Source organism: Pseudorca crassidens, chromosome Y, assembly GCF_039906515.1.
Source record: "Pseudorca crassidens isolate mPseCra1 chromosome Y, mPseCra1.hap1, whole genome shotgun sequence".
Taxonomy (NCBI): domain Eukaryota; kingdom Metazoa; phylum Chordata; class Mammalia; order Artiodactyla; family Delphinidae; genus Pseudorca; species Pseudorca crassidens.
In genome coordinates, this window is record NC_090318.1 from 6,380,617 (window position 1) to 6,404,951 (window position 24,335).

General features: G+C 42.7%; 1 protein-coding gene across 1 annotated transcript in view; it reads right to left on the minus strand.

Annotated features, from left to right (window-relative positions):
- The window catches only part of LOC137217831 (anosmin-1), a 190,442-nt gene that overhangs the window by 64,490 nt on the left and 101,617 nt on the right, over nucleotides 1-24,335 (minus strand). The window contains exon 3 of the mRNA XM_067724790.1: nucleotides 15,380-15,442. Coding sequence (XP_067580891.1) covers nucleotides 15,380-15,442 — 63 coding nt within the window. The remainder of the gene's footprint in view (nucleotides 1-15,379; nucleotides 15,443-24,335) is intronic.

Consider the following 24,335-nt stretch of genomic DNA (forward strand, 5'->3'; position numbering starts at 1 on the left):
GAACAGTGAGCCCCCTCCTCTCAGTTAGGGATTGGTGGGAAAATCTCCCCCAGCCCAAGTTTCCAGAAGCCAGCCAAGGGCCAACCTTTTAGGCAGGAATTTCTAAGGAGAGGTTTGCTATGATAACTCCTCTGCACAGGTAACCATGGCTATTTCCAGATGGTAGACTTTGGAGTAAAGGTTAAGTTTTAGTCTCCTGTGCAGCTTGTTATATCAATGTTTCAATGGGCATATATAATTTCTATAAAAAATAAAGACATTATACTGTTTAAAAAAACAACCCAAACTACCAGATGTATCTTTCAAGGAAGGCATCTAAATGCTAAGTATGCATGAAATAGGAAAAAGCATCCTCAGTTCAAATGTTTCTAATTTATGCTTGGAAATGAAATTATAATTTGCTTGGAAACTCAGTTACACATCCTAATTTATTAAATGTGATTACAGTTAATTTGGTTCCCAGGCAAACTGTAGACCTTGGCCATGAATACTGTAAAATTAGGAGAAAATCAGAAACATGTATTCAAAAATAGTCACTTTCCTATGAGTACACGTCCCTTTTGCTAAATTAGAGTCATCTTTACATACGTTTATCTCGGCTTCCTCCTCCTTGGCTTTTCTATTTATTTTGAAGGCAAATGTGACACACGGTATGAGGTTATCAAAGGTCAAATTCTCCACTGGGAGCGTCACTCCAGAATCATGCTGGAAGATCTCTGGAAGATCGCCAGGCACAAAAATAATTCCAAAACTTCAAAATTTTCTGGAGAATCAGGGACAGTTAGGACACTTGGTAGACCACCATTTCCCTCTCTCCCCCTCGTCCTGCGTTTTGTTACTAGGAGCTACCAGGCATGTCTGTGAAGCCCCGTGAAGCCTTTATATACTGACTCAGAAGCCAAACTGGCATTCCAGGTACTAGGAAGCTACTGATGAACAGAAGAAGAGCAGGACAGTTACGCCGCACCATGCTTCCAGTTTATGTCTCTACTAACAAACAGGTGACATCGTTAAGCAGTTTCCTTTGTATTCAAACAGAGGTAGACACAGGAGGTAATGCAGGTACACACACGTGAGGTCAAAAGAGGATGAGACAAGGAGAAAGCTTTTAAGATAGGCCGTCAACACTTAGCATGAGTTGACTGGGTAAGCGTGGTGTGGAAGGGCAGAGGGCTATTCTAGAAGGAAAGAATGACAAACACGAGGGCAGAAGCAAATACAGGGTACTCCATTCACGGCACGGCAAATACATCAGTAAGGCAGGAGCTGCACGCTGTGGTGACAACATCAGTGCCGCAAGTCTTGGTTTCTCCAAATGTACAAGGGGAATAACGATAATACTTCCTGTGTACTATTACCCTAAGCGTTGACGTATGTTGAACACTTGGCACAGGTTCTGCCACATAATCATGCTGAAATTAGTGCTAGCCCCGAAAAGAAGTATTACAGTTTTAAAACATCATTCTAGAAATTCTACAAAAACGAAAAAAAATGAGAAACACAAGAGGTTAATTACAGATTACCTAAAATACTCGTATGAAAAATTTCTTTTGAGGAGGAATAAATTGTCAAGTTGTTAAATGTACATATTTACTCTGATTTTTTCTAACGTTTCCATCTCAGAGAATTTTGCAAATCCTGTCCCATCCAAGTTACAAGCAAAATCATACTTCAGAAAAGAGATACACTTTCACAGTCCTAGAAATTATAAAAGGTCTGTACCCCCAATTCCAACGTCATTGGGGGGGGCATTCCCCGCACAAACACCAAGCAATTCTCAGACCCTCGCGGGGTGTTTACACAACTCAACTCAATCGTGACACTATCTTCCTGGAGACGGCATCAGACCCCACAGGTCGCGGGCTCAGTCCTACAGGACGACATCCCCTACTGCCTCTGCACAGGCCAGTTCCAAGTTCAGGCTGTCGCCTGTGCTTCTGACCAAAGGGCTACAGATTGGAGGTTCCGACAAGCCCCATTCAGGTTCAATTAGTTTGCCAGAGTGCCTCAGAGAAATCAGAGAAACATCTCACCTACTGTATTACCAGTTTCTTACAAAAGGATGTAAGGCGGGAACGGCCAAACGGAAGCCGTGCACAGGGCACGGTACGGGGAAAGGACACCAGATACTCTTCCCAAATCTCCGCATGTTCACCAACCAGGAAGCTCTCTGAACCCGGTCCTCCGGGGGTTTGATGGAGGCCTCATTACTCGGGCATGACTGATCAGCTCATGGGCCGCTGAGGACTGAAGTCAATCTCCGGCTCTTCCCCCCTTCCCTTAAGTCAGAGGGTGGGAGGAAAGTTCCAACCCCTAACTACAGGGTTGCTCCCCTGGCAACCAGCCCCCTGTGAGCAGGGGCTTTGCCAAGGTCACCTCATTAAAGTAACAAAAGACACCTGGTGAGAGCTCTCACCACTTAGGACATTCCCGAGGACCTCTGTGCCAAGAAGGGGGTCGAAGACCAAATGCATATATTTCTTCTTATAAATCGCAGGACCCCAGAAATCTTCCTTGAAATTTCTCTTCCTTTGTTTATACACTACTATATGGATAGCACACTTTTAGACTGATGGTACCATCGCAAAGTGAACTAGAAATGAATGTGAATAGAATGTTATTTCCTCATTATAATGTACAAGGGAAAGTACAAATACCATAGGTTAGCAAAAGGGTTCTCGGCAGAAGTGACTTTTGCCCCACAGAGAGTATGATAAGGCAAGGCCTGGAGACATCTTTTGGTCCTTACAACTGGGAGGGGAGTGCTCCTGGCATCTAGTGAGTGGGCAGAGCTCAGGGATGCCGCTACAGACCCCACAGTGCACAGGACAGCCTCATGGCAAAGAAGTATTGAACCAAAAATGTCAAGAGTGTCGGACTTCAAAGACTCTGGATGAGAGCAATATACTGATTCATTAGCCAGAAAAGCACAAATGTGAAAGGGAGATAAGCTTCCATCACTCTCTGGAGAAGTCCAGAATCCTCTGTAGGAGACAGACATTGAAACAACAAAACCACGATGTCATAAGCACTGTCACAGACATGTACAAACCCCGCGAGAACAACGGGTAGCGCATATTCAAAACACGTCTCGACAGTGTCCAGCAGTGTGTCATATGACAGGGACAAGGAGAAGGCAGTCACGGCTCTGCTGCCACTCTGCCCGCCTTTCAGGAGCGCTAAAACGTAAATAACCGTATCAGTTACTAAACACAGGAGAGACACGAGCTCACGTGAAGTTGTCAAAGGAGGCGCTCAGAAGATGTGACAGCTGTCTTAAATGAAGAAAGGCAGGAGTGCAGAGGACCGTCTGAATGTCAGTGTCTTTTCAGCCATAAAGAACCAACTGTGCAAAACCAGAGTCGTCAGGGCACAGGCTGGAGAGCCTCAATTCATTTGGTTTATTTGCCCAAAACCCTCTACGTATGCCTGTTGAGGAACGCGGGGACTGACCTTCTGGAAACAACCATAAAACTGGACAGAATACATGGAACAGCAGACAACGGCCGACAGCTAGCACGGCGCTGTACGCCCTGAGAGAGCACACAAATGAGGTGAGCCCGGAGACGGCCGACGATGCATGGCTGCGGGTAGGTTCAAGTCCACAGCGTGAGGAGGGGTGACCCAAAGGTCGTCCTGCAGCTTTTCTGAGTCGAGGAGAAAGAGATCAAAGTTTGAGGAGGCTGAAACGAGTAGGTCTTGTGGGCAGAAAACCAGGAAGGATGGAACTAGGCAAAGAGAAACCCAGAGAGCTGTGAGGGACCCCTCAAGTTTTGGGCTGAATACTGCTTTCTTTTAACATTCTTTTTTTTTTTTTTTCATTTTCTTTTCCATTATGGTTTATCCCAGGACGCTGAACAGAGTTCCCTGTGCTCTACAGTAGGACCTTGTTGTTTATCCATCCTACATGTAAGAGCTCACATCTGCTAACCCCAAACTCCCACTCCACCCCTCTCCCAACCCCCTCCCCCTTGGCAGCCACAAGTCTGTTCTCCATGCCCATTAAGTCTGTTTCTTGAACATGCATGAGGTGAAAGCACACGAGACCGTGGAAGGAACAGACAGAAAGCACTAGAGCAAGCAATTCCTGGAGTTCTAAGCAGGCTACTACCTCACATTCTAACCGTCAGAGCAGAAAGGATACACAATACACAGGGCATCGGATAGAGTCCTCAGAAAAATATCACTATAGTAATGGGGACAAATTAGCCCTAGACTAAAGTCTGCTCTGAATCTGCCCTCAGAAAGTTTAAACGCAAGTCTCTACAAAAGCAAACTGATCGCAAGTAACTACATGCCAGAACGATCGAATGCTTTTTACAAAATACAGCAAAATTCAGAACACGAAAATCTGACATCCAATCAGATATCATCAGGCATGCTGGACTTCCCTGGTGGCTCCGTGGTTAAGAATCCGCCTGCCAAGGCAGGGGACATGGATTCGAGCCCTGGTCCGGGAAGATCCCACATGCCGCGGAGCAACTAAGCCCATGCACCACGACCACTGAAACCGCGTGCCACAATTACTGAAGCCCACATGGCGAGAGCCCGTGGTCCGCAATAAGAGAAGCCACGGCAATGAGAAGCCCGCGCACAGCAACGAAGAGTAGCCCCTGCTCGCCGCAACTACAGAAAGCTTGTGCGCAGCAATGAAGACCCAAGGCAGCCAAAAATTAATTATTTTTTAAAAAGTACTTAAAAAAAAATCATCAGGCATGCAGAGAAGCAGGAAACTATGACGCACAACCAAAAGGGAAATAGAGAATCTAAAGAAACAGAGCCAGAAACAACACAGGTGATGTAACTAGCAGGAAAGGACAGTTATCGATGAAAGGTTACTATAAATATGCCCAGGAATGTAGAAGAAAACATGGACACAGAGAGGAGAGGAACAGAAGATGCAGGAAAGACCTGCACGGAACTTCCAGAAGTAAAAATGAAGGAACAGAAACATGACGAGAGGACTGAAAAAGTGTCAGACACTGTAGAAGAAAACATGGACACAGAGAGGAGAGGAACAGAAGATGCAGGAAAGACCTGCACGGAACTTCCAGAAGTAAAAATGAAGGAACAGAAACATGACGAGAGGACTGAAAAAGTGTCAGACACTGTAGAAGAAAAGACCACTTGTTGGGAACCTGAAGACACAATGACAAACACGATCAAAATGAAGCAGACATTGGGGGAAAAATGCGCAAAAAACATGATCAGAGACTGACTGACCCAGGAGACCATATAAAGTCTGTCATGTATATTTAGGGCCCCAGAAGACAGGACACAGAGGATGGGGCAGAAAAAAAATTGGCCCATGTGTTTAAAATTTGATTAAAATTATAAGCCCACAATTAGAAGAAACTTAGTGACCCCCAACAGAAGACACATAAAGGCCACCCCATCAAGGTAGCCATAATCATATTAAAACTGGACACAGAAAGAAACACTTAAAAGCAGACAGAGATATAAACAGATTCTTTATAAACAGCTGGAAAAAAAAGAATGTCGGAGATTTTTCAGAAAATATACAAGACCAAAGAAAATGAAAAGATTTTTAAACAACTCATTTTTTAAAAATTGCTAACTGGAAATTCTGTACCCAGTGAAATACCTTCCGTCTGGGGACAGAGACAAACCGACAATTATAATTCTGCGTTTTGAATGATAAAAGTGTGAGGGTTTGATTTCTTTATTTATGTGTGTATGTATGTATGGCTGCGTTGGGTCTTCGTTGCTGCGTGCGGGCTCTCTCTAGTTGCAGCGAGCGGGGGCTACTCTCCGTTGCGGTGCGTGGGCTTCTCACTGCCATGGCTTCTCTTGTTGCGGAGCATGGGCTCCAGGCACGTGGACTCAGTAGTTGTGGCACATGGACTCAGTAGCTGTGGCTCGTGGGCTTAGTTGCTCCACGGCATGTGGGATCTGCCTAAGCACTGCACCACCAGGGAAGCCCTTCCACTTTTAAAAAACCATTTTCATCTGTTTATTTTCCATCATGATCAGCCCTTGCACATTTTCTCTCTATAGAACAGCACAGAAGAAATCACAAGACTTCATCAGTAGGCACCTCAAAGTGAAAGCTTATAGGGAACCCCAGTATCAAAGAAGGGGAATCCACACACTTACTAGTCCTTCACCCAGCAGCATCTGCACTGCTGGGGAAACGGAGACTCTCGTGCCGAGAGCCCATGCCCGTTAAGACAGAATCTGCACTTCAGCAAGATTCCAGGTGATGTGTGTGAAGGACCAAGCCTGGGAAGCGCTGCTCTGGCCCCGGGGAGCTGCAGCTGGCATCTGCAGAAGCTGAGTCTCTCCATCGCTGCACTGAAACTTGATTCAAGCCTAGTTTCTGACTCCAGAAATCTGGGCTATTCTCCCAACGAATCTCTCACTTTACACTCCCGATGACGGTCATTTCCCCTCGGCTTATAAACGTATTCAAAGTCTTCTCAAGGTAAAGACACAAAAACCATTTCCCCAAAATCAAAGCCCCTGACCCAGCCACTTGTCTCTCCTCTTTCCCACCCAGGTGGTCTTAGGAAGGAACTTCAACTTGTGGACAGAGCTGTGTGCATCTGTTGTACATTTCCTCCTGTACATTTACTATTCGAGTGGGACCTTTTAAGGCTGTCTTCTACTGACCCGTCGTAGAATTCCAAAGTGGCGACCTGGCCCTCCGCCATCATAATAAAAAGAGCTACTATTTATCCAATGTCTGTTATGTTCAGACACTGTTTAAGTGCTTTACATGCATCTTTGATTTTTTTACTTAAATTAGATGCTTTTGTAATTTCTATGATATTCCCCTAACTCCTTGTGTAGCTACCTGGCTAGTCCCTCTTTTGAGACAGGATAGGTCTTTAAATCATTCAAAATAGCCTCCGGTCTCAGCCTCTTATAAATTTTCAAAACTCATCAATTCTCCTCAATAGAGTCTCATGGTATACTCCCCAGCAACACATAAAAATTCAATGAAAATTGAGCCTCACTGTTTAAAAAAATGAGAAGAAAAAAAAGGCTGCATTCCATGGAGAACACGTTCCACCCAATGAATAAGTTACTGAACGACCATAAAACGTCATTCAATATTCTTGATATGCTCATTTTCCAGGACTGTGAAATTTGATTTAATGAGGACAGCTTCCTTTATGAGATGATGGTAAAGGGAATCTCATAACGATTATAAAAATCTTCAGCATTCCTTGAAACGTTTCGATCCCATTACTCCCACCCTCACTAAGTGGAAAAGAAAACTTGGACCAAATCTGCACCTTGACCAAGGACCACAACCCAGACTATATCATTAATACTTTTCTTTACTATAAAAATATAAAAGGTAAATGTTTATCATTTGTAAAAAATAAAAGTTTACTCATTACAGTGATAAAAGCTAACGCTTTCGGGAAAATGTGCTACGTGCTGGTCACCCCAGGCTCCATCACTCTCAGCAAACCAGCCCATTTCACGGAGAAAAGTGAAGCATTGAGAGGGACACTTCCACGAATCCCCTTTCACACCCGCCTATACACCGGAAGCCGGCCCGTGTGTTCTCATTTGCTACCTCGTCCTGCGACAAGGAGGCACGGTCCTTTACTGCCACGTCAAACCTTCCTCACATGGTGCAGTGGACGCCACTGCTGTTTCAGGTCACGTGCTTCTGCTGGTCTCCTCTCTCCTCCAGCATCACACACCCTCTCTCTTCAGGACAGTTCCCATCTGCTTAGACTACGGGATGATTTCTTCACCCCAAACGTGATGTAATGTGGGGTTACCCTGCTCAGCCCTTCACCCACAACCTTCCACAGCGATCCGTGCTCTCTGAAATGTTCTCATACCCCCTCCTCTCTCCGTCTCTCCCTACCACTCCTCTGGAACACATCAATCAGGCTTTCTCTGCAGCCACCCGCTAACTCTGCTCCTGTTAAGGTCGACCGTGACCTGTGCATCACGGTATCCAGTGACCAATTTTCAGACCTCCACCGTCCTGCAGATGCAACTGATCACCTCTTCCTTCTTGAGAAGCTGTTGCCATGTGTCCTTTAGAACTCCACCCTCGCGTGGACCTTCTCCCATCTTAACAGCCCCCGCTTAGTCCACCAGCAGGACTGATTTAGGACGTAACCCATGAAGCTCTTGTCCCTCTACCACTTCATCCAGCTTCATGACTTTAAATACCATCTATCCACCATGACATTTGTATGTCCAGCCTGACCTCTCAACTCCAGACTCATGTATCTATGTACCCATGACACATCTCGAGAGGAGGTCTAATTTACGTCTCAGACACAGCATGCTCGACACCAAGCCTCTGGTCATCCTTTCTCCACCCCCTCCCCCGCCCACAAAACCTGTGCCTCTCACACACCCCACTTGTCAGTATCCGCTCAAGGTCATGCCAGCTCCCTCCCCCAGCTGTTCATGACAAAGACCCCGCCATCACCATCAACGCTTCATTCCCCCGATTCGTCTCATGCAACGTGTCATCAGATTCTGTCGGCTCTGCCTTCAGAATATGTGCTGCCCACTTCTGCCCACCTCCACCACTGCCACCCTGGACTAACCCACCAACATCTCTCTTCTGCTCAAGCACTCATCCTGTACAAGTAAGAAGAACCTGTGCTTCTTACCCACCAGTCATACACCTCAAGAGCCATCCTGGTGCCGCCCCCCTCAAATATGAACAACTCCCCTAAAGGGAGGACTCAGGAGCCGTACTATAACTTTCTCAGGGAAGATATTCCAACAGAGCAAACCTTTTTAATAAAAATTGAGTCCCTCTTGTACACTGGACCTTAATTTAATGGACTCTGAACGATTCACTAGTTGACTCTTCAAAAGACTAGAGGTGACTGTATCATGAACCCCATGGTGTGGCACCCAAAGCCAGCTTTATTCTATTACGTTCTGGTATATCCCCACCCCCCAGGAAAGAAAAGACATGACTACATTCAAAAAACAGCACCAAGGTCCATCTCCACTTGTCCCTTGACAAGGATACTGTCATCAGGTCAGCTGTCGTTCTGGGACACTGAAGCAAAAGATGGTATTAAATTCTACGTGCTTGTCCTTCCCCCGGCATGCAAACGTCGGGGCAGGTTACATCCTTTTCCTGTTTAGCTCTCATCAGCTTCTTTCAGTACCTTTAACTCTGGCAGAGACATTCCCAGACAGGTGGCGGCTCTGCCCGAGCTCCTGAAGCGATGCGTTCACTTAATACCTGAGATTTGAAGACGTGACACTGGGTTGTGGAGCGGCGGAGGCAGGACAAGTTTTGACAGCAAGAAGAGCAGTGTGATACATCTGACGCCTTCGTTTCGAGGTGTCTTTCCAGTCACGTTGGAACATCCCACGGCCAAAGAGACCCTGTAGTAAGTAGTAAGGAGCCGTGTTCTTCCTTCAACTCCTTGAAGTACCTTTAACTAACTATGATTCTGCCTCATCAAAGCTTCCTTCTCATTTGAGAGTAAGCCTGTTCACACACAAATGGTTGGACCAACAATTTTACAAAAGAGATAGGCTCATTCATGGAGCAGGGGTAGACAGAGGTGTCTGGGATGGAGGACAGTGGGAAAGAAACGTTAACTAGAAGGCACACCCGCTCGATTTTAGATCTTACTCCTCTGCCTCTGAACCATGTCGTCTTGGGCCAATAAAACATTTTCTGCTTGTGTGCTGATTTCACTGCCCATAAAGTTCGCCTAGTAAAATTCAGACCTAACTTCTAAGAATTGCTATGAAATCAAATGGAGTCATATGGGAAAATATTTTGAAAAGCAAAAAGCACAAAGAAATGGATCAATAATGCCATCTGTGGCAGAGTGAAAACCTCTTTTTTATTCCTAATTTCACCCTGACCAGGACTGGATCGATGAGAATCCAGGCTGATCGAATGACAAGCTCAGTATCAACAATGGATGCTTCCCTCACTGACTGACCCCTGACGCACGTGAGGTCTCAGCTTTCCATGACCCTTAGTGCACATTTCATACGGCCAAGGTTGACATCTCAGCTGACATCCTACTAGGGTGGGGATATTATGAAGTCAAACACATCAGAATTAAAGATGGGAGGTGTTTCATCAGCAAGAAGGCCATTCCTAAACGAAGATGTATCAGGTGTCATCAAAACTAAGACAACAGGAGCCTTCTCTGATGGCACAGTGGTTAAGAATCCGCCTGCCAGTGCAGGGGACACAGGTTCGAGCCCTGGTCCGGGAAGATTCCACCTGCCGCGGAGCAACTAAGCCCGTGCGCCACAACTACTGAGCCTGTGCTCTAGAGCTCGTGAGCCACAACTACTGAGCCTACGTTCTAGAGCCTGTGAGCCACAATTACTGAAGCCCGCGCGCCTAGAGCCTGTGCTCCACAACAAGAGAAGCCACCGCAATGAGAAGCCCGCGCACCGCAACAAACAGTAGCCCCCACTCGCTGCAACTAGAGAAAGCCCACGCACAGCAACGAAGACCCAACACAGACAAAAATAAATAAATAAATTTATCTTTTAAAAAAAGAACGAAACTAAGACAACAACAGCTGTAACACACGTGACTATTTTATATACCGTTAACAAGGAGAAAGGACATGTTCGTTTATAATTCAAGATTACATCAGTTGTAAGAAAAACACATTTAAACATGGGAAAACATGCATTTTATGATTAGTACGAAAAACTGTAATAGTTTATCATGTTTCTTAAGGTTTTATAAAAGTAAGAGGAAGGGGCTAATGGCTAGTTAATAAACTAAAGCAATGAAGCGCAATCTATCTATGTCTCTATCACGGAAAATAACACGTTTCGTAAAAGGCCACATGAGAAATCATCCCTTGTGAATCAGAGAAATCATCCCTTATGATTCAGATCTAGGCTTGAGAGACACCCATAACCTTGGGCTGTCATTTATCCCAAACATGAAAAGGTGAACAGAGTGTCCTGATACTCTGTGTACCAGAACTGCCTCTTTTTTCTGTAAGCTACATCAGGATCCCAGAGGGTTCTTGAGACAAGATGTTTATCTTAATTTGCCCCCAAAGATTCATACTGGAGACTTTCCCAATGAATGCTGATGGTGACTTTTGTCAGAGTTCATACGTTATCCGAAGGCAGAAAACATATTCTGGAGTGAACCCCTATGACGAGTTAATAAATGTGAAAAATTAAAAGAAAAAGATTCCTGTTCTAATATACTTAACTATGTCATTAAAAAAAATAACACTGTTAACTCTGCCATCAGCCTGAAAAAGTAGCAAAAGTAGAACTGTATAGATAGTCATATGAGAAGTTAAAGAGATCAATACATGAGGAGGCCATGAATGGATTCTAGGTATGTTATGATTAACATGCCCCTGAAAATCTTTTCCACATAGCAGAACTTCATGACTAAAATTACCTAGAAAATACTTTCTGTCTAGAAATTGGTGCTGGTAATACAGACTAAGGAATCATGACAGTCTGAATGGTTAGGTAGGTTGTGTGATATCATTATGACTGTGGTTCTTCTTAGAGCAGGAGTTGGAACACGCTTTCTGTAAAGGGCCAGACTTCCTGTAAAGTTTCCACTTTGTGGACCATATGATATATCACAACTACCCAACTCCGCTGTTGTAACACAAAAGCAGCCGTACATGATATATAAAAAAAAAACTGGTTTGGCCAAGTTCCAATAAAACTTTACTTACAAAAACAAGAGGCGGACCAGGTTTGCTGTGTGGGGTGTTGTTTGCAAGCTCATGCCTTAGAAGATAAAGCTCAGACCATCTTGCAAATATACACATGGGGCCAAAGATATCTAACAGTCTAGTTGTTTCTGTTGGAGCAGAATAAAACCTGGAGTCCTTCTGGGTCCGAACTCTTACCAAGGGAAAGCTTAGGTTCCTGACAATGTGAAACTTGTATGCATTCTTAATACATAATGTGGTAACCAGGGGCATGGACGGGTCTGTCTCAATGAATGACTAGCCTGAAAAATACTGAAACAGGGATGAGTCCTTTCAGGATTCAGTCTGTTTAAGCATAATAATCAGACATTTACTGCAAAATAAAACAGAAGCAAAAAAATGTAGAGCGAGATAAGAACACTCGAAGCAGCTAAAATTGCACATTAAGGCTTTGAGTTATTGGACCAGCGGGCTGAGGTCTCTCCACAAAGTCCCTCACATTAACTGGCCTCTGTTTTCCCCACCTTTCAAGTTCCAATTAACCTTTCTGCCAACAGCAGATCACAATTTGTACACACGAGTCCCATTTTAATAAACCGATGTGGTTCAGATGTCCTCACGGTTATTTCAGAGAGAACGGCAATTACAGAAGCCCACTATCACATCTGGAATTTCAGGGAGAAACGTTTCAATTATATCTCCCTTCTCAGGGGTCAGATGTAAAACTATCAACACAGAGTCAGTGATATTAAGGGATAATGTGTTTACCAAGCGAACAGCAGGGCACATCTTGTTCCTCTAGATCCTACAGCAGCATATATATGTACAGTTTGTGTACAGAACAGAATACAAAATAAAGTAGGAGTGCACTTTATAGAATGCAGGAGACACAGGGATGGCCTTATTGCCCTTGCCTTTGCACAGATTCATCAGTTTTGTTTATTGCTTGTTTGTTTCCATTTCTGATCAAACTTCTCTGTTCTATCTCTCAAGGGACCTGAATCCCTCCACAGCCTAGAATGAGCCCCACCGAGTCATGACCTGCGCTGGTGTAATCACCTCCGTGTGTGTGTGTGTGTGTGTGTGTGTGTGTGTGTCTGCTTCTAACCAATAGAATATGGCCAAGGTGAAGAACTGTCACTCCTGAGATTACGCTGTGTTATATAAAATTCCGTCTCAGCAGACTGGAAATCAGGATTCTGGCCTTAAAGAAGTACATAGCTGTTCTGTGACCTGCCAATGAAGGGGGCCACATGGGGAGGGACCACAGCAACTTCTAGGAGCTAAGAGTGTACTCCAGCCAAGAGTCATCAAGGAAACAGGACCGCAGTCCTACAACTGCAAGGAAGTGAATTCTGCTGACAATTGCAATGAGCTTACAAGCAGATTCTCCTACAGTCGAGCCCCCAGATGAGAATGCAGCCCGGCCAACACCTTGATTACAGACTTGACAGATGCTGGGCAGAGAATGCAGTTAAGCTGTGCCCAAACTCCTGACCCAAAGAAACTGTGTGCTGTGTTCAGCCACTAAGTTTGGGGGTCATTTTTTATGCAGGAAGAGGTAAGTAATATAAAGAAACATTCATGTGAATGGCAGGTAAGCATGTTTCCTGGGAAAGTTTGGATTGGATCCCTAAAGAAGCCTGAAGATGTTCTGGAAAACCTGAAGTGTAATAGGTCAGCTCCCTTGAGGGAGGGCAGAAGCCATGATTTATGCTCCTCTGCATCATCTCCAACGTCCAGAAAAGGGCAAGATACAAAAAGACATAGGAGAGCTCTTCTATCTGATTTGACACTAAGTCATTAGCTTAGCTGTGCGTGTCAGTAGCAGAGCAATTGGCTATGTAACTTCAAATACCTGCCAGTCCTACGTATTATCGCATTTTGAAGTTCACGACTACAAAGTGCTTCCAAAGACTTCCCTTATGGTAAAATCCTCAGCCCCCAGGTACTTCTGGCAACAGATGTCATTATGTAAGAGTCTGCAAATCACCCATATTCCAGCCAGTCACAAAATGCTGAGTAGAATCTTTTGGAGCAAATTAAAACTGAGATTAGGAAGATCACGTATTGATTACGTTAGCAGTTGAGAAACACTTCCATTCTAGCTTTCCAAAACAACACTAAACACTTTTCTAAAATAACCCTGTAACACAGTGAGCCCCTGTAACCGTCCAAGGGGAATCCAGCCACAGCAGCACATGGACATGGGGAGAGGGGTCAGAGATGGAGCTGAGAGGCAGTCTTGCCACCTGCAGTGGGTGAGCCATGTGACTTGATAATTTCCAGCTTCCCAGGCTTCCACGCTTCCACACACAGCTCTGTGGACTTACAGTGTGCCCTGCTTATCTCCATGCTTGTCGGGAAGGTCAGACGGTATCAGGACTGAGGATGTATTTCACACACCTTAAAAATGATGGAGCTGGGGCTTCCTTGGTGGCTCAGTGGTTAAGAATCTGCCTGCCAATGCAGGGGACACAGGTTCGATCCCTGGTCCAGGAGGATCCCACATGCTGTGGAGCAACTAAGCCTGTGCGCCACAACTACTGAGCCCACGAGCCACAACTACTGAGCCCATGTGCCACAACTACTGAAGCCCACGCACCTAGAGCCCGTGCTTCACCACAAGAGGAGCCACGGCAGTGAGAAGCCCACACACCGCAACGAAGAGCAGCCCCCGCTCGCCGCAACTAGAGAAAGCCCGCGCACAGCAACAAAGACCCAACACGGCCAAAAATAAATTAATTAATTAAAAACAAACAAACAAACAAAAAAACTGATGGCGCTGTTATGACCCCAGGCCCACAGGCATGTTTGCAGAATGGAATCTGTGTGCCCTCCAAGGTGAAACGCAGGCAACAGGACCCCCTTGGCAACTCCCGCACGGGGGTGGGACCAGACCACTGTGTCTGTTTGGAGAAGCTCGGTAGTGCCCTACCAGCCCCCCATTCCACTCACAGAAGCCCTGCAGCGTCGTTTCCCTCTGATGCCGCACGGGCATGTCTGCTGGCGTTCCCTCGCCACCACCCTCCACGGTGTGGCTTTGGTCCCCAGAGTGGACTCTTCCAACTCTTGTGCTCACGGCCCTTGCGGGCTTTCCGACCACTCTTACTCTGAGCGGCCACCGTGCCGTCAGCCTGGCTGCTTCACGGCAGGTCCCTGGGTCCCTGGTTTGCCCTGGAAGAGACAGTGCAGCAAAGCAGCCCTCCCCCTCTTCAGCACAACTGATGATTTTAGACAGTGGTGGTCTGGGACAGCAACGCTCTATCATCTACCCGAGAGCACGGGGAAAGTACGGTGCCTTCCATACGGGAAAACGTGGGCAAGCCTCAGCCCAGAGTATGGGCTGCCCAGAGGGTGAACAGCCAGGGGAAAATCTCTGAGAAACCCCACCACTAATAAGAGGGCGGCTTCCTCCAAAAGCATGAGAATCATCATGCCGAGAATCGCCCACAGAAGAGCCATAATGTGAGGTGGGAGGAGGGCAACGGCTGGAACCCTTCTTCACTGGTGATTAGCTAATAATGGAAGCAGCGGGTGGCTAGGTTTTAAGAAGTCTCGAGAATTTTTTTAATGTGAATTTACACACACATGCACACACACACACACACCTGAAGGAAAGTGAACTTCCCCAGCCCCAGAACATGATGCCCTCCCATGCCAAGGACCCACTGGCACGTGGTCAGCCTGCAATTGCGTCCCGAGTGTCCGTGGCTGTGTACGGGGCCTCTTACCTCACAGAAGCTCTGGCACTGCTGCTTCCGCAGGTCCCAGGACACCTTGCAGGGCTCCAGGCACTAGGAGAGATGAACAGTGAAAACCAATCAGTAAACACGGGAAAAAAACAAAGCCCAAAAGGAAAGAACCCGCCTGTGCACACTCCTGACTTCTCAGGGCCTACTTTTCCTAGTGACTTTAGGAAATCCAATTAATCAGCAGCTCATCGTAACTGTGTGTATCCTAGGAATCCGAGACAAGAGCATCATGACCGAGCAGGGACAGAAAGACATACGTTTCCACACAATCGAAAAAGGAAAGCTGCAGAGTCTGGAGGCGACATGCAGGAGAAGCAGGTGTATTCCCTGTCAGGCACAGCAGTTTGGATATTTAGTTTTATTCAGTAAAAAATAGTTTCTAAAGGTGGTTGTTACAGATGAATTTTTTCCTCATCAACCTTAACGATAACTTGCTTTTAAATTGACAACATAGGGTTTTTTTGAATATTCTTCTGTAAGTGACTGAAGTATTGCATTAAATATATGTATATGCATATATATATATATATATATATATATCACACCCATTATTGTTAACTTATGTGTTTATCTCAGTGAATCCAGCGGCTTTCACATTTACCCAGTTTAATTACTCTATTAAAATGTATGGAGTAGCCTGAATATGAGACTCTCCCATAAGAGCTTCAGAATACAGTTTGAATACATATATGTAATTTACATATAGGATTTAATAAATCAAAGGTAATAGCCAGGATCCACTGTTCAGTAACAACTGTAATAATAAATAATATATTATTGAATGAACAAAGTATATATACGTGTAAATGTAGGTTTTATATACATACTACTATATATAACGTATAATTATAACACTTAAGATATAGTACTATATATACTATCTATATAATATATTGTAATAAATAAGAGATAACAGCCAGGCCTCATGATTGAAATTAAAATCTTACATTCATATGAATGGATATTTGATTCTCCAAATTATATTTTAATGCAAATTTTAATTAGTACAAATTAATCATCTCGTAGAGTTAAATGACAGTTATCTAAATACTGGCATACCCTGGTTCCCATAAGCTCATGATTATTCTATGTATCTGACTTTCATTATTGATAAATTTTCCAGTTGATATCAAAATTCTCAGTTAAATTTCAGACATATATAATGTAGAATTCAGAACATACACCTGTACTATATTTTCACTTTACTTTCTAGCAACATCCCTGTTGTAAAATAAAGATACAGTTTAAAGATGAACTGGAAGACTCTATGGTGAAATTTACTTTGCAAATGTCCACTGCTATTTTTTTCAATCAAAAATGCATATATGAAAACAAACTACTGACTGTATCAACTGTCAGTCTGTCACAGCACTGCTCTCAAAGTGTGATAAATGACCAGTAATATGAGCATCACCTTGGAGTTCACGGGAAAGGCACTAGGTGTACAGAGTCTAGCAAGTTCTCCTGAAAATCTTGGTGCTTTTACGCTAAACTTTAAAAAGAACTGCCTTACTGTGGTAAACATTTCCCAATATATGTGTGTATCAAACCATCAGACTGTACACTTTAAACTTACACAACGTTACATATGTCACTTATATCTCAATAAAGCTGGGGGAGAAAAAGAACTGCTATAGAATTTGATGAAAACAGGGTCTGTAATGGCTCTTTCTTGGTTCATGTAAGTATCATTTAAGAATCAGTCTACTGCTTGTGAGAATATTCTAGATTTTATATGCTTTAATGTTGCATATGAACAATTCATTTTTAGTTATTTTAATTAAAAAAACTTGAGCTCGTCAATGATGCTTTTCCAAGACCTATATAAGCTTGTCCCAAGTCTATTAGTGTTCACCTCTTCCAAGCATGTTCTAAAACAAATGTACAAATTTTCACCAATATAACGATTCTAAAAGAATACCATTTTTCTAATAGCAATGGAACAGTTTAAAACTTGTCTACCTTACATAGTTCATGAGCTCCCTAAAGAGTGAGTTTTGTTCCCTAAAGGTACATCCAATGCCTTACCCCACAGAGTTACCCTTATTTGTTGCAAGACATTGGCTCCCAGCCTAAAAACTTTACTGGTCATTTAATAAATACGCTTAGACCTAACTCCTTCTCAAGACTACTTGAAATGAATAAGTGGCACTCTTTAAAATACTTTGCAATTTTTTCATTTGAAGAAGTGGCCTACAACGGAGCAGGACCGCACCACAAGACCTGGGGAGTTTTCACGGACAGAGGCTCAGCTACTTACAAGTTAAGTATCTGTCATTTCACTCGGGAAACATCCAACAAGCATTTATTCCATATAAAAACTGTTCAGTGCCATGTGGCTAAAAATGTCTCAGAATAATTATGTGATTCTTGCTTTCTGTCGTTGCTGAAAATGTAAACTATGAAAGCAAGATATTACATGTATACAGTTGCATTTTCATAACTAGAGACACGCATGAGTGCATTAAAAAAGTCAGTCCTCTGTGATGTCCATGATTCCAAATAACCATATTCCTGACAACTTGTGGAATAAATGCCTTATAAAAACTAGGTACCATTTACAAAAGTGGGCATATTTCTGAAATGCTAACAGCAGCAATACGTAATGCACTTGTCTTCTTGTTAATCCAGAATCGCCATCTGTCAAGTCTAGCATTGGTATATACAATTCATTTAAAGTTCTATTTTAATTGCACGCTTGCCTCATTTCTAGTCACCACTAATCAGTAGCAGCTGAAGATACATCTCAAAATGCTACTAATGACAGCCAACATTTTCTTTTAGTAATCCTCGGTGAAAACTACCTGACAAGAGCAGCCTAGATGTAAACATTTATGTAAATCTCGGCACGATAAATTTTCCAAAGCTTTATTTCTTTACGGTGCTACTGGCCAGGTAAAATGATTTCAACAAAAGCCAAAGAGGAAAAAAATGACAGCCATTTCTCTCACACTTTGAACAGGAAGAAAACACTTTCTATTTCTCCAAGTAATAATAATAATAAAGTACTGCCAAAAAAAGGTAGTCGTAAAACTCGCTTCCATGTGTGAAGGGAGTAGAAGAGAAGTAATACTACAAGCAACAACTGCAACTCTAAGGGCCGTGATCACACACTGCGTCAAACTACAAAAACAAACAGACAAAAACAGTAATCAAAGTTAGTATTTTAGCAAGTGCTTTAGCCTTTCAAGTTTTAGGCTGATCAACTGTTTGAAATCATTTCCTCCTAGGCTACTGCTTCAAGCCCAATGAAGAAAAACTTCACATTTCAGAGAAACTTAAAAAAAAAAAAAAAAAAAAAAGGTTGAGCTATCAATTTTTCTTTACTTAATCTAGAAAGATACATTCACAATATCACTTGCTCAGATGATAATTGTATATTAAATTTATATTTTTTAAATGTTCAGTAATAGAGATTGGTTCAAGATGGTGGAGTAAAAGGACAAGTACTCCCTCCCTCTTGCAAGAGCAACAGAAACACAACTAACTGCTGAATAATCATCGACAGGAAGACACTAGAACTCACCAAAAAAGATACCCCACATCCAAACACACAGGAGAAGCTGCAGTGAAACAGTAGAAGGGGCGCAATCACAATAAAATCAAATCCCGTAACCGCTGGGTGGGTGATTCACAGACTGGAGAATAATTATACCACAGAAGTCCACCACCAGAGGGAAGTTCTAAGCTACATGTCAGGCTTCCCAACCTGGGGGTCAGGAAATGGGAGGAGGACTTCCCAGAGAATCAGACTTTGAAGGCTACTGGGATCTGACTGCAGGACTTTAAAGGTCTGGGGGAAACGGAGACACTCTTGCAGGTCACACACAAAGTAGTGTGCACATCGGGACCCAGGGGAAGGAGCAGTGACCCCACAGGAGACTGAACCAGACCTACCTGCTAGTGTTGCAGTGTCTGCTGCAGAGGCAGGGGGTGGCTGTGTCTCATCATGAGGACAAGGACACTGGCAGCAGAAGTTCTGGGAAGTACTCCTTGGTGTGAGCCCTCCTAGAGTCCTCCATTAGCCCCACCAAAGAGCCCAGGTAGGCTCCAGTGTTGGGTCACCTCAGGCCAAACCCAGCCCCACCCATCAGCAGACAAGTGGATTAAAGTGTTACTGAGTTCTGCCCACCAGAGCAACAGCCAGCTCTACCCACCATTAGGGACTGGCTCTACCCACCACCAGTCCCTCCCATCCGGAAACTTCCACAAGCCTCTTAGGTAGCCTCATCCACCAGAGGGCAGACAGCAGAAGCAAGAAGAACTACAATCCTGCAGCCTGTGGAACGAAAACCACATCCACAGAAGGATAGACAGGCTGAAAAGGCAGAGGGCGGCTCTGTACCAGATGAAGGAACAAGATAAAACCCCAGAAAAACAACTAAATGAAGTGGAGATAGGCAACCTTCCAGAAAAAGAATTCAGAATAATGACAGTGAAGATGATCCAGGACCTCGGAAAAACAATGGAGGCAAAGATCAAGACGATGCAAGAAATGTTTCACAAAGACCTAGAAGAATTAAAGAACAAACACCTAGAAGAATTAAAGAACAAACACCTAAAAGAATTAAAGAACAAACAAACAGAGATGAACAATACAATAACTGAAATGAAAAACACACTAGAAGGAATCAATAGCAGAATAACTTAGGCAGAAGAACGGATAAGTGACCTGGAAGACAGGATGGTGAAATTCACTGCCATGGAACAGAATAAAGAAAAAAGAATGGAAAGAAATGAAGAGAGGCTAAAAGACCTCTGGGACAACATTAAACACACCAACATTCACATTAAAGGGGTCCCAGAAGGAGAAGAGAGAGAGAAAGGACCCGAGAAAATATTTGAAGAGATTATAATCAAAAACTTCCCTAACATGGGAAATGAAATAGCCACCCAAGTCCAGGAAGTGCAGACAGTCCCAGGCAGGATAAACCCAAGGAGAAACATGCCGAGACACATAGTAATCAAATTGACAGAAATTAAAGACAAAGAAAAATTATTAAAAGCAACAAGGGAAAAACAACAAATAACATACAAGGGAACTCCCATAAGGTTAACAGCTGATTTCTCAGCAGAAACTCTACAAGCCAGAAGGGAGTGGCATGATATATTTAAAGTGATGAAAGGGAAGAACCTACAACCAAGATTACTCTACCAGGCAAGGATCTCATTCAGATTCAATGGAGAAATCAAGAACTCTACACACAAGGAAAAGCTAAGAGAATTCAGCACCACCAAACAAGCTCTACAACAAATGCTACAGAAACTCCTCTAAGTAGGAAACACAAGACAAGAAAAGGACCTACAAAAACAAGCCCAAAACAATTAACAAAATGGTAATAGGAGGATACATATGGACAATTACCTTAAATGTGAATGGTTTAAATGCTCCAACCAAAAGACACAGGCTCACTGAATGGATACAAAAACAAGACCCATATATATGCTGTCTACAAGAGACCCACTTCAGACCTAGGGACACATACAGACTGAAAGTGAGGGGACGGAAAAAGATATTCCATGCAAATGGAAATCAAAAGAAACCTGGAGTAGCAATACTCACATCAGATAAAATAAACTTTAAAATAAAGAATGTTATAAGAGACAAGAAAGGATACTACATAATGATCAAGGGATCAATCCAAGAAGAAGATATAACAATTACAAATATATATGCACCCAACATAGCAGCACCTCAATACATAAGGCAAATGCTAACAGCTATAAAAGAGGAAACTGACAGGAACACAATAATAGTGGAGGACTTTAACACCTCACTTGTTAAATGGACAGGTCATACAGACAGAAAATTCATAAGGAGACACAAGCTTTAAATGACACAATAGACGAGATAGATTTAATTGATATTTATAGGACATTCCATCCAAAAACAGCAGATTACACTTTTGTGTCAAGTGAACACGGAACATTCTCCAGGATAGATCACATCTTTGGTCACTAATCAAGCCTTGGTAAATTTAAGAAAACTGAAATTGTATCAAGCATCTTTTCCTACCACAATGCTGTGAGATTAGAAATAAATTACATGGGAAAGAATGTAAAAAACACAAACACAAACACATGGAGGCTAAACAATACATTACTAAATAACCAAGAGATCAATGAAGAAATCAAAGAGGAAATCAAAAAATACCTAGAGACAAATGACAATGAAAACGCAATGATCCAAAACCTATGGGATGCAGCAAAAGCAATTCTAAGAGGGAAGTTTATAGCAATACAATCCTACCTCAAAAAACAACAAAACTCTCAAACAATCTAACTTTACCCCTAAGGGAGCTACAGGAAGAAGAACAAACAAAACCCAAAGTTAACAGAAGGGAAGGAATCATAAAGTTCAGAGCAGAAGTAAATGAAATAGAAACAAAGAAAACAATAGCAAAGGTCAATAAAACTAAAAGCTGGTTCTTTGAGAAGATAAACAAAATTGATAAACCTTTAGCCAGACTCATCAGAAAAAGAGGGAGAAGACTCAAATAAAATTAGAAGTGAAAAAGGAGAAGTTACAACAGACACCGCGGAAATACAAAGCATCACAGTAGACTAACAAAAGCAACTCTGCTAATAAAATGGACAACCTGGAAAAAATGGACAAATTTTTAGAAAGGTATAACCTTTGAAGGCTGTACCAGGAAGAAAAAGAAAACATGAACAGACAAATCACAAGTAAAGAAACTGAAACTGTGATTAAAAATCTTCCAACAAACAAAAGTCCAGGACCAGATGCCTTCACAGGTGAATTCTATCAAACATTTAGAGAAGACCTAACACTTCTCAAACTCTTCCAAAAATTTGCAGAGGAAGGAACACTCCCATACTCATTCTATGAGACCACCATCACCCTGATACCAAAACCAGACAAAGAAACTGCAAAAAAAGAAAATTACAGACTAATATCACTGATGAATATAGATGCAAAAATCCTCAACAAAATACTACCAAACAGAATCCAGCAACACATTAAAAGGATCATACACCATGATCAAGTGGGATTTATCCCAGGGATGCAAGGATTCTTCAGTATATGCAAATCAATCAATGTGATACACCATATTAACAAATTGAAGAATAAAAACCATATGATCATCTCAATAGATGCAGAAAAAGCTTTTCACAAAATTCAACACCCATTTATGATAAAAACTCTCCAGAAAGTGGGCATAGAGGGAACCTACCTCAACATAATACAGGCCTATATATGACAAACCCACAGCAAACATCATTCTCAATGGTGAAAAACTGAAAGCATTTCCTCTAAGATCAGGAACAAGACAAGGATGTCTACTCTCACCACTCTTACTCAACATAGTTTTGGAAGGCCTAGCCACGGCAATCAGAGAAGAAAAAGAAATAAAAGGAATACAAATAAGAAAATAAGAAGTAAAACGGCCACTGTTTGCAGATGACATGATACTATACATAGAGAATCCTAAAGATGCCACCAGAAAACTATTAGAGCTAATCAATGAATTTGGTAAAGCTGCAGGATACAAAATTAATGCACAGTAATCTCTTGCATTCCTGTACACTAACAGCAAAAGATAAGAAAGAGAAATTAAGGAAACAATCCCATTCACCATTGCAAAAAAAGAATAAAATACCTAGGAATAAACCTACCTAAGGAGGTAAAAGACCTGTACTCAGAAAACTTTAAGACACTGATGAAAGAAATCAAAGGTGACACAAACAGATGGAGAGATATACCATGTTTTCGGATTGGAAGAATCAATGTTGTGAAAATGACTATACTACCGAAAGCAATCTAGAGATTCAGGGCAATCCCTATAAAATTACCAGTGGCGTTTTTTACAGAACTAGAACAAAAAATCTTAAAATCTGTATGGAGACACAAAAGACCCGAATAACCAAAGCAATCTTGAGGGAAAATAATGGAGCTGGAGGAAGCAGACTCCCTGACTTCAGAATATACTACAAAGCTACAGTAATCAAGAGAGTATGGTACTGGCACAAAAACAGAAATATAGATCAATGGAACAGGATAGAAAGCCCAGAGATAAACCCATGCACTTACAGTCAACTAATCTATGACAAAGGAGGCAAGGCTACACAATGGAGAAAAGGCAGCCTCTTCAATAAGCGGTGCTGGGAAAACTGGACAGTTAACATCTAAAAGAAAGAAATTAGAACACTCCCTAACACCATACACAAAAGTAAACTCACAATGGACTAAAGACCTAAATGTAAGACCGGACACTATAAAACTCTTAGAGGAAAACACAGGAAGAACACTCTTTGACATAACTCACAGCAAGATCTTTTTTGACCCACCTCCTAAAGTAATGGAAATAAAAACAGTGGGACCTAATGAAATTTCAAAGCTTTTGCACAGCAAAGGAAACTATAAACAAGACGAAAAGTCATCCCTCAGAATGGGAGAAAATATTTGCAAACAAATCAACGGAGAAAGGATTAATCTCCAAAATATATATAAACAACTCATGCAGCTCAATATTAAAAAAACAAACAACCCAATCCAAAAATGGGTAGAAGACCTAAACAGACATTTCTCCAAAGAAGACATACAGATGGCCAAGAAACACATGAAAAGCTGCTCAACATCACTAATTATTAGAGAAACGCAAATCAAAAGTACAATCAGGAATCACCTCACACCGGTTAGAATGGGCATCATCAGAAAAGCTACGAACAACAAATGCTGGAGTGGGTGTGGAGAAAAGGGAACCCTCTTGCACTGTTGGTGGGAATGTAAATTGATACAGCCACTGTGGAGAACAGTATGGAGGTTCCTTAAACAACTAAAATAGAATTACCATATAACCCAGCAATCCCACTACTGGGTATATACCCAGAGAAAACCATAATTCAAAAAGACACATGCGCCCCAATGTTCATTGCAGCACTATTTACAATAGCCAGGTCGTGGAAGCAACCT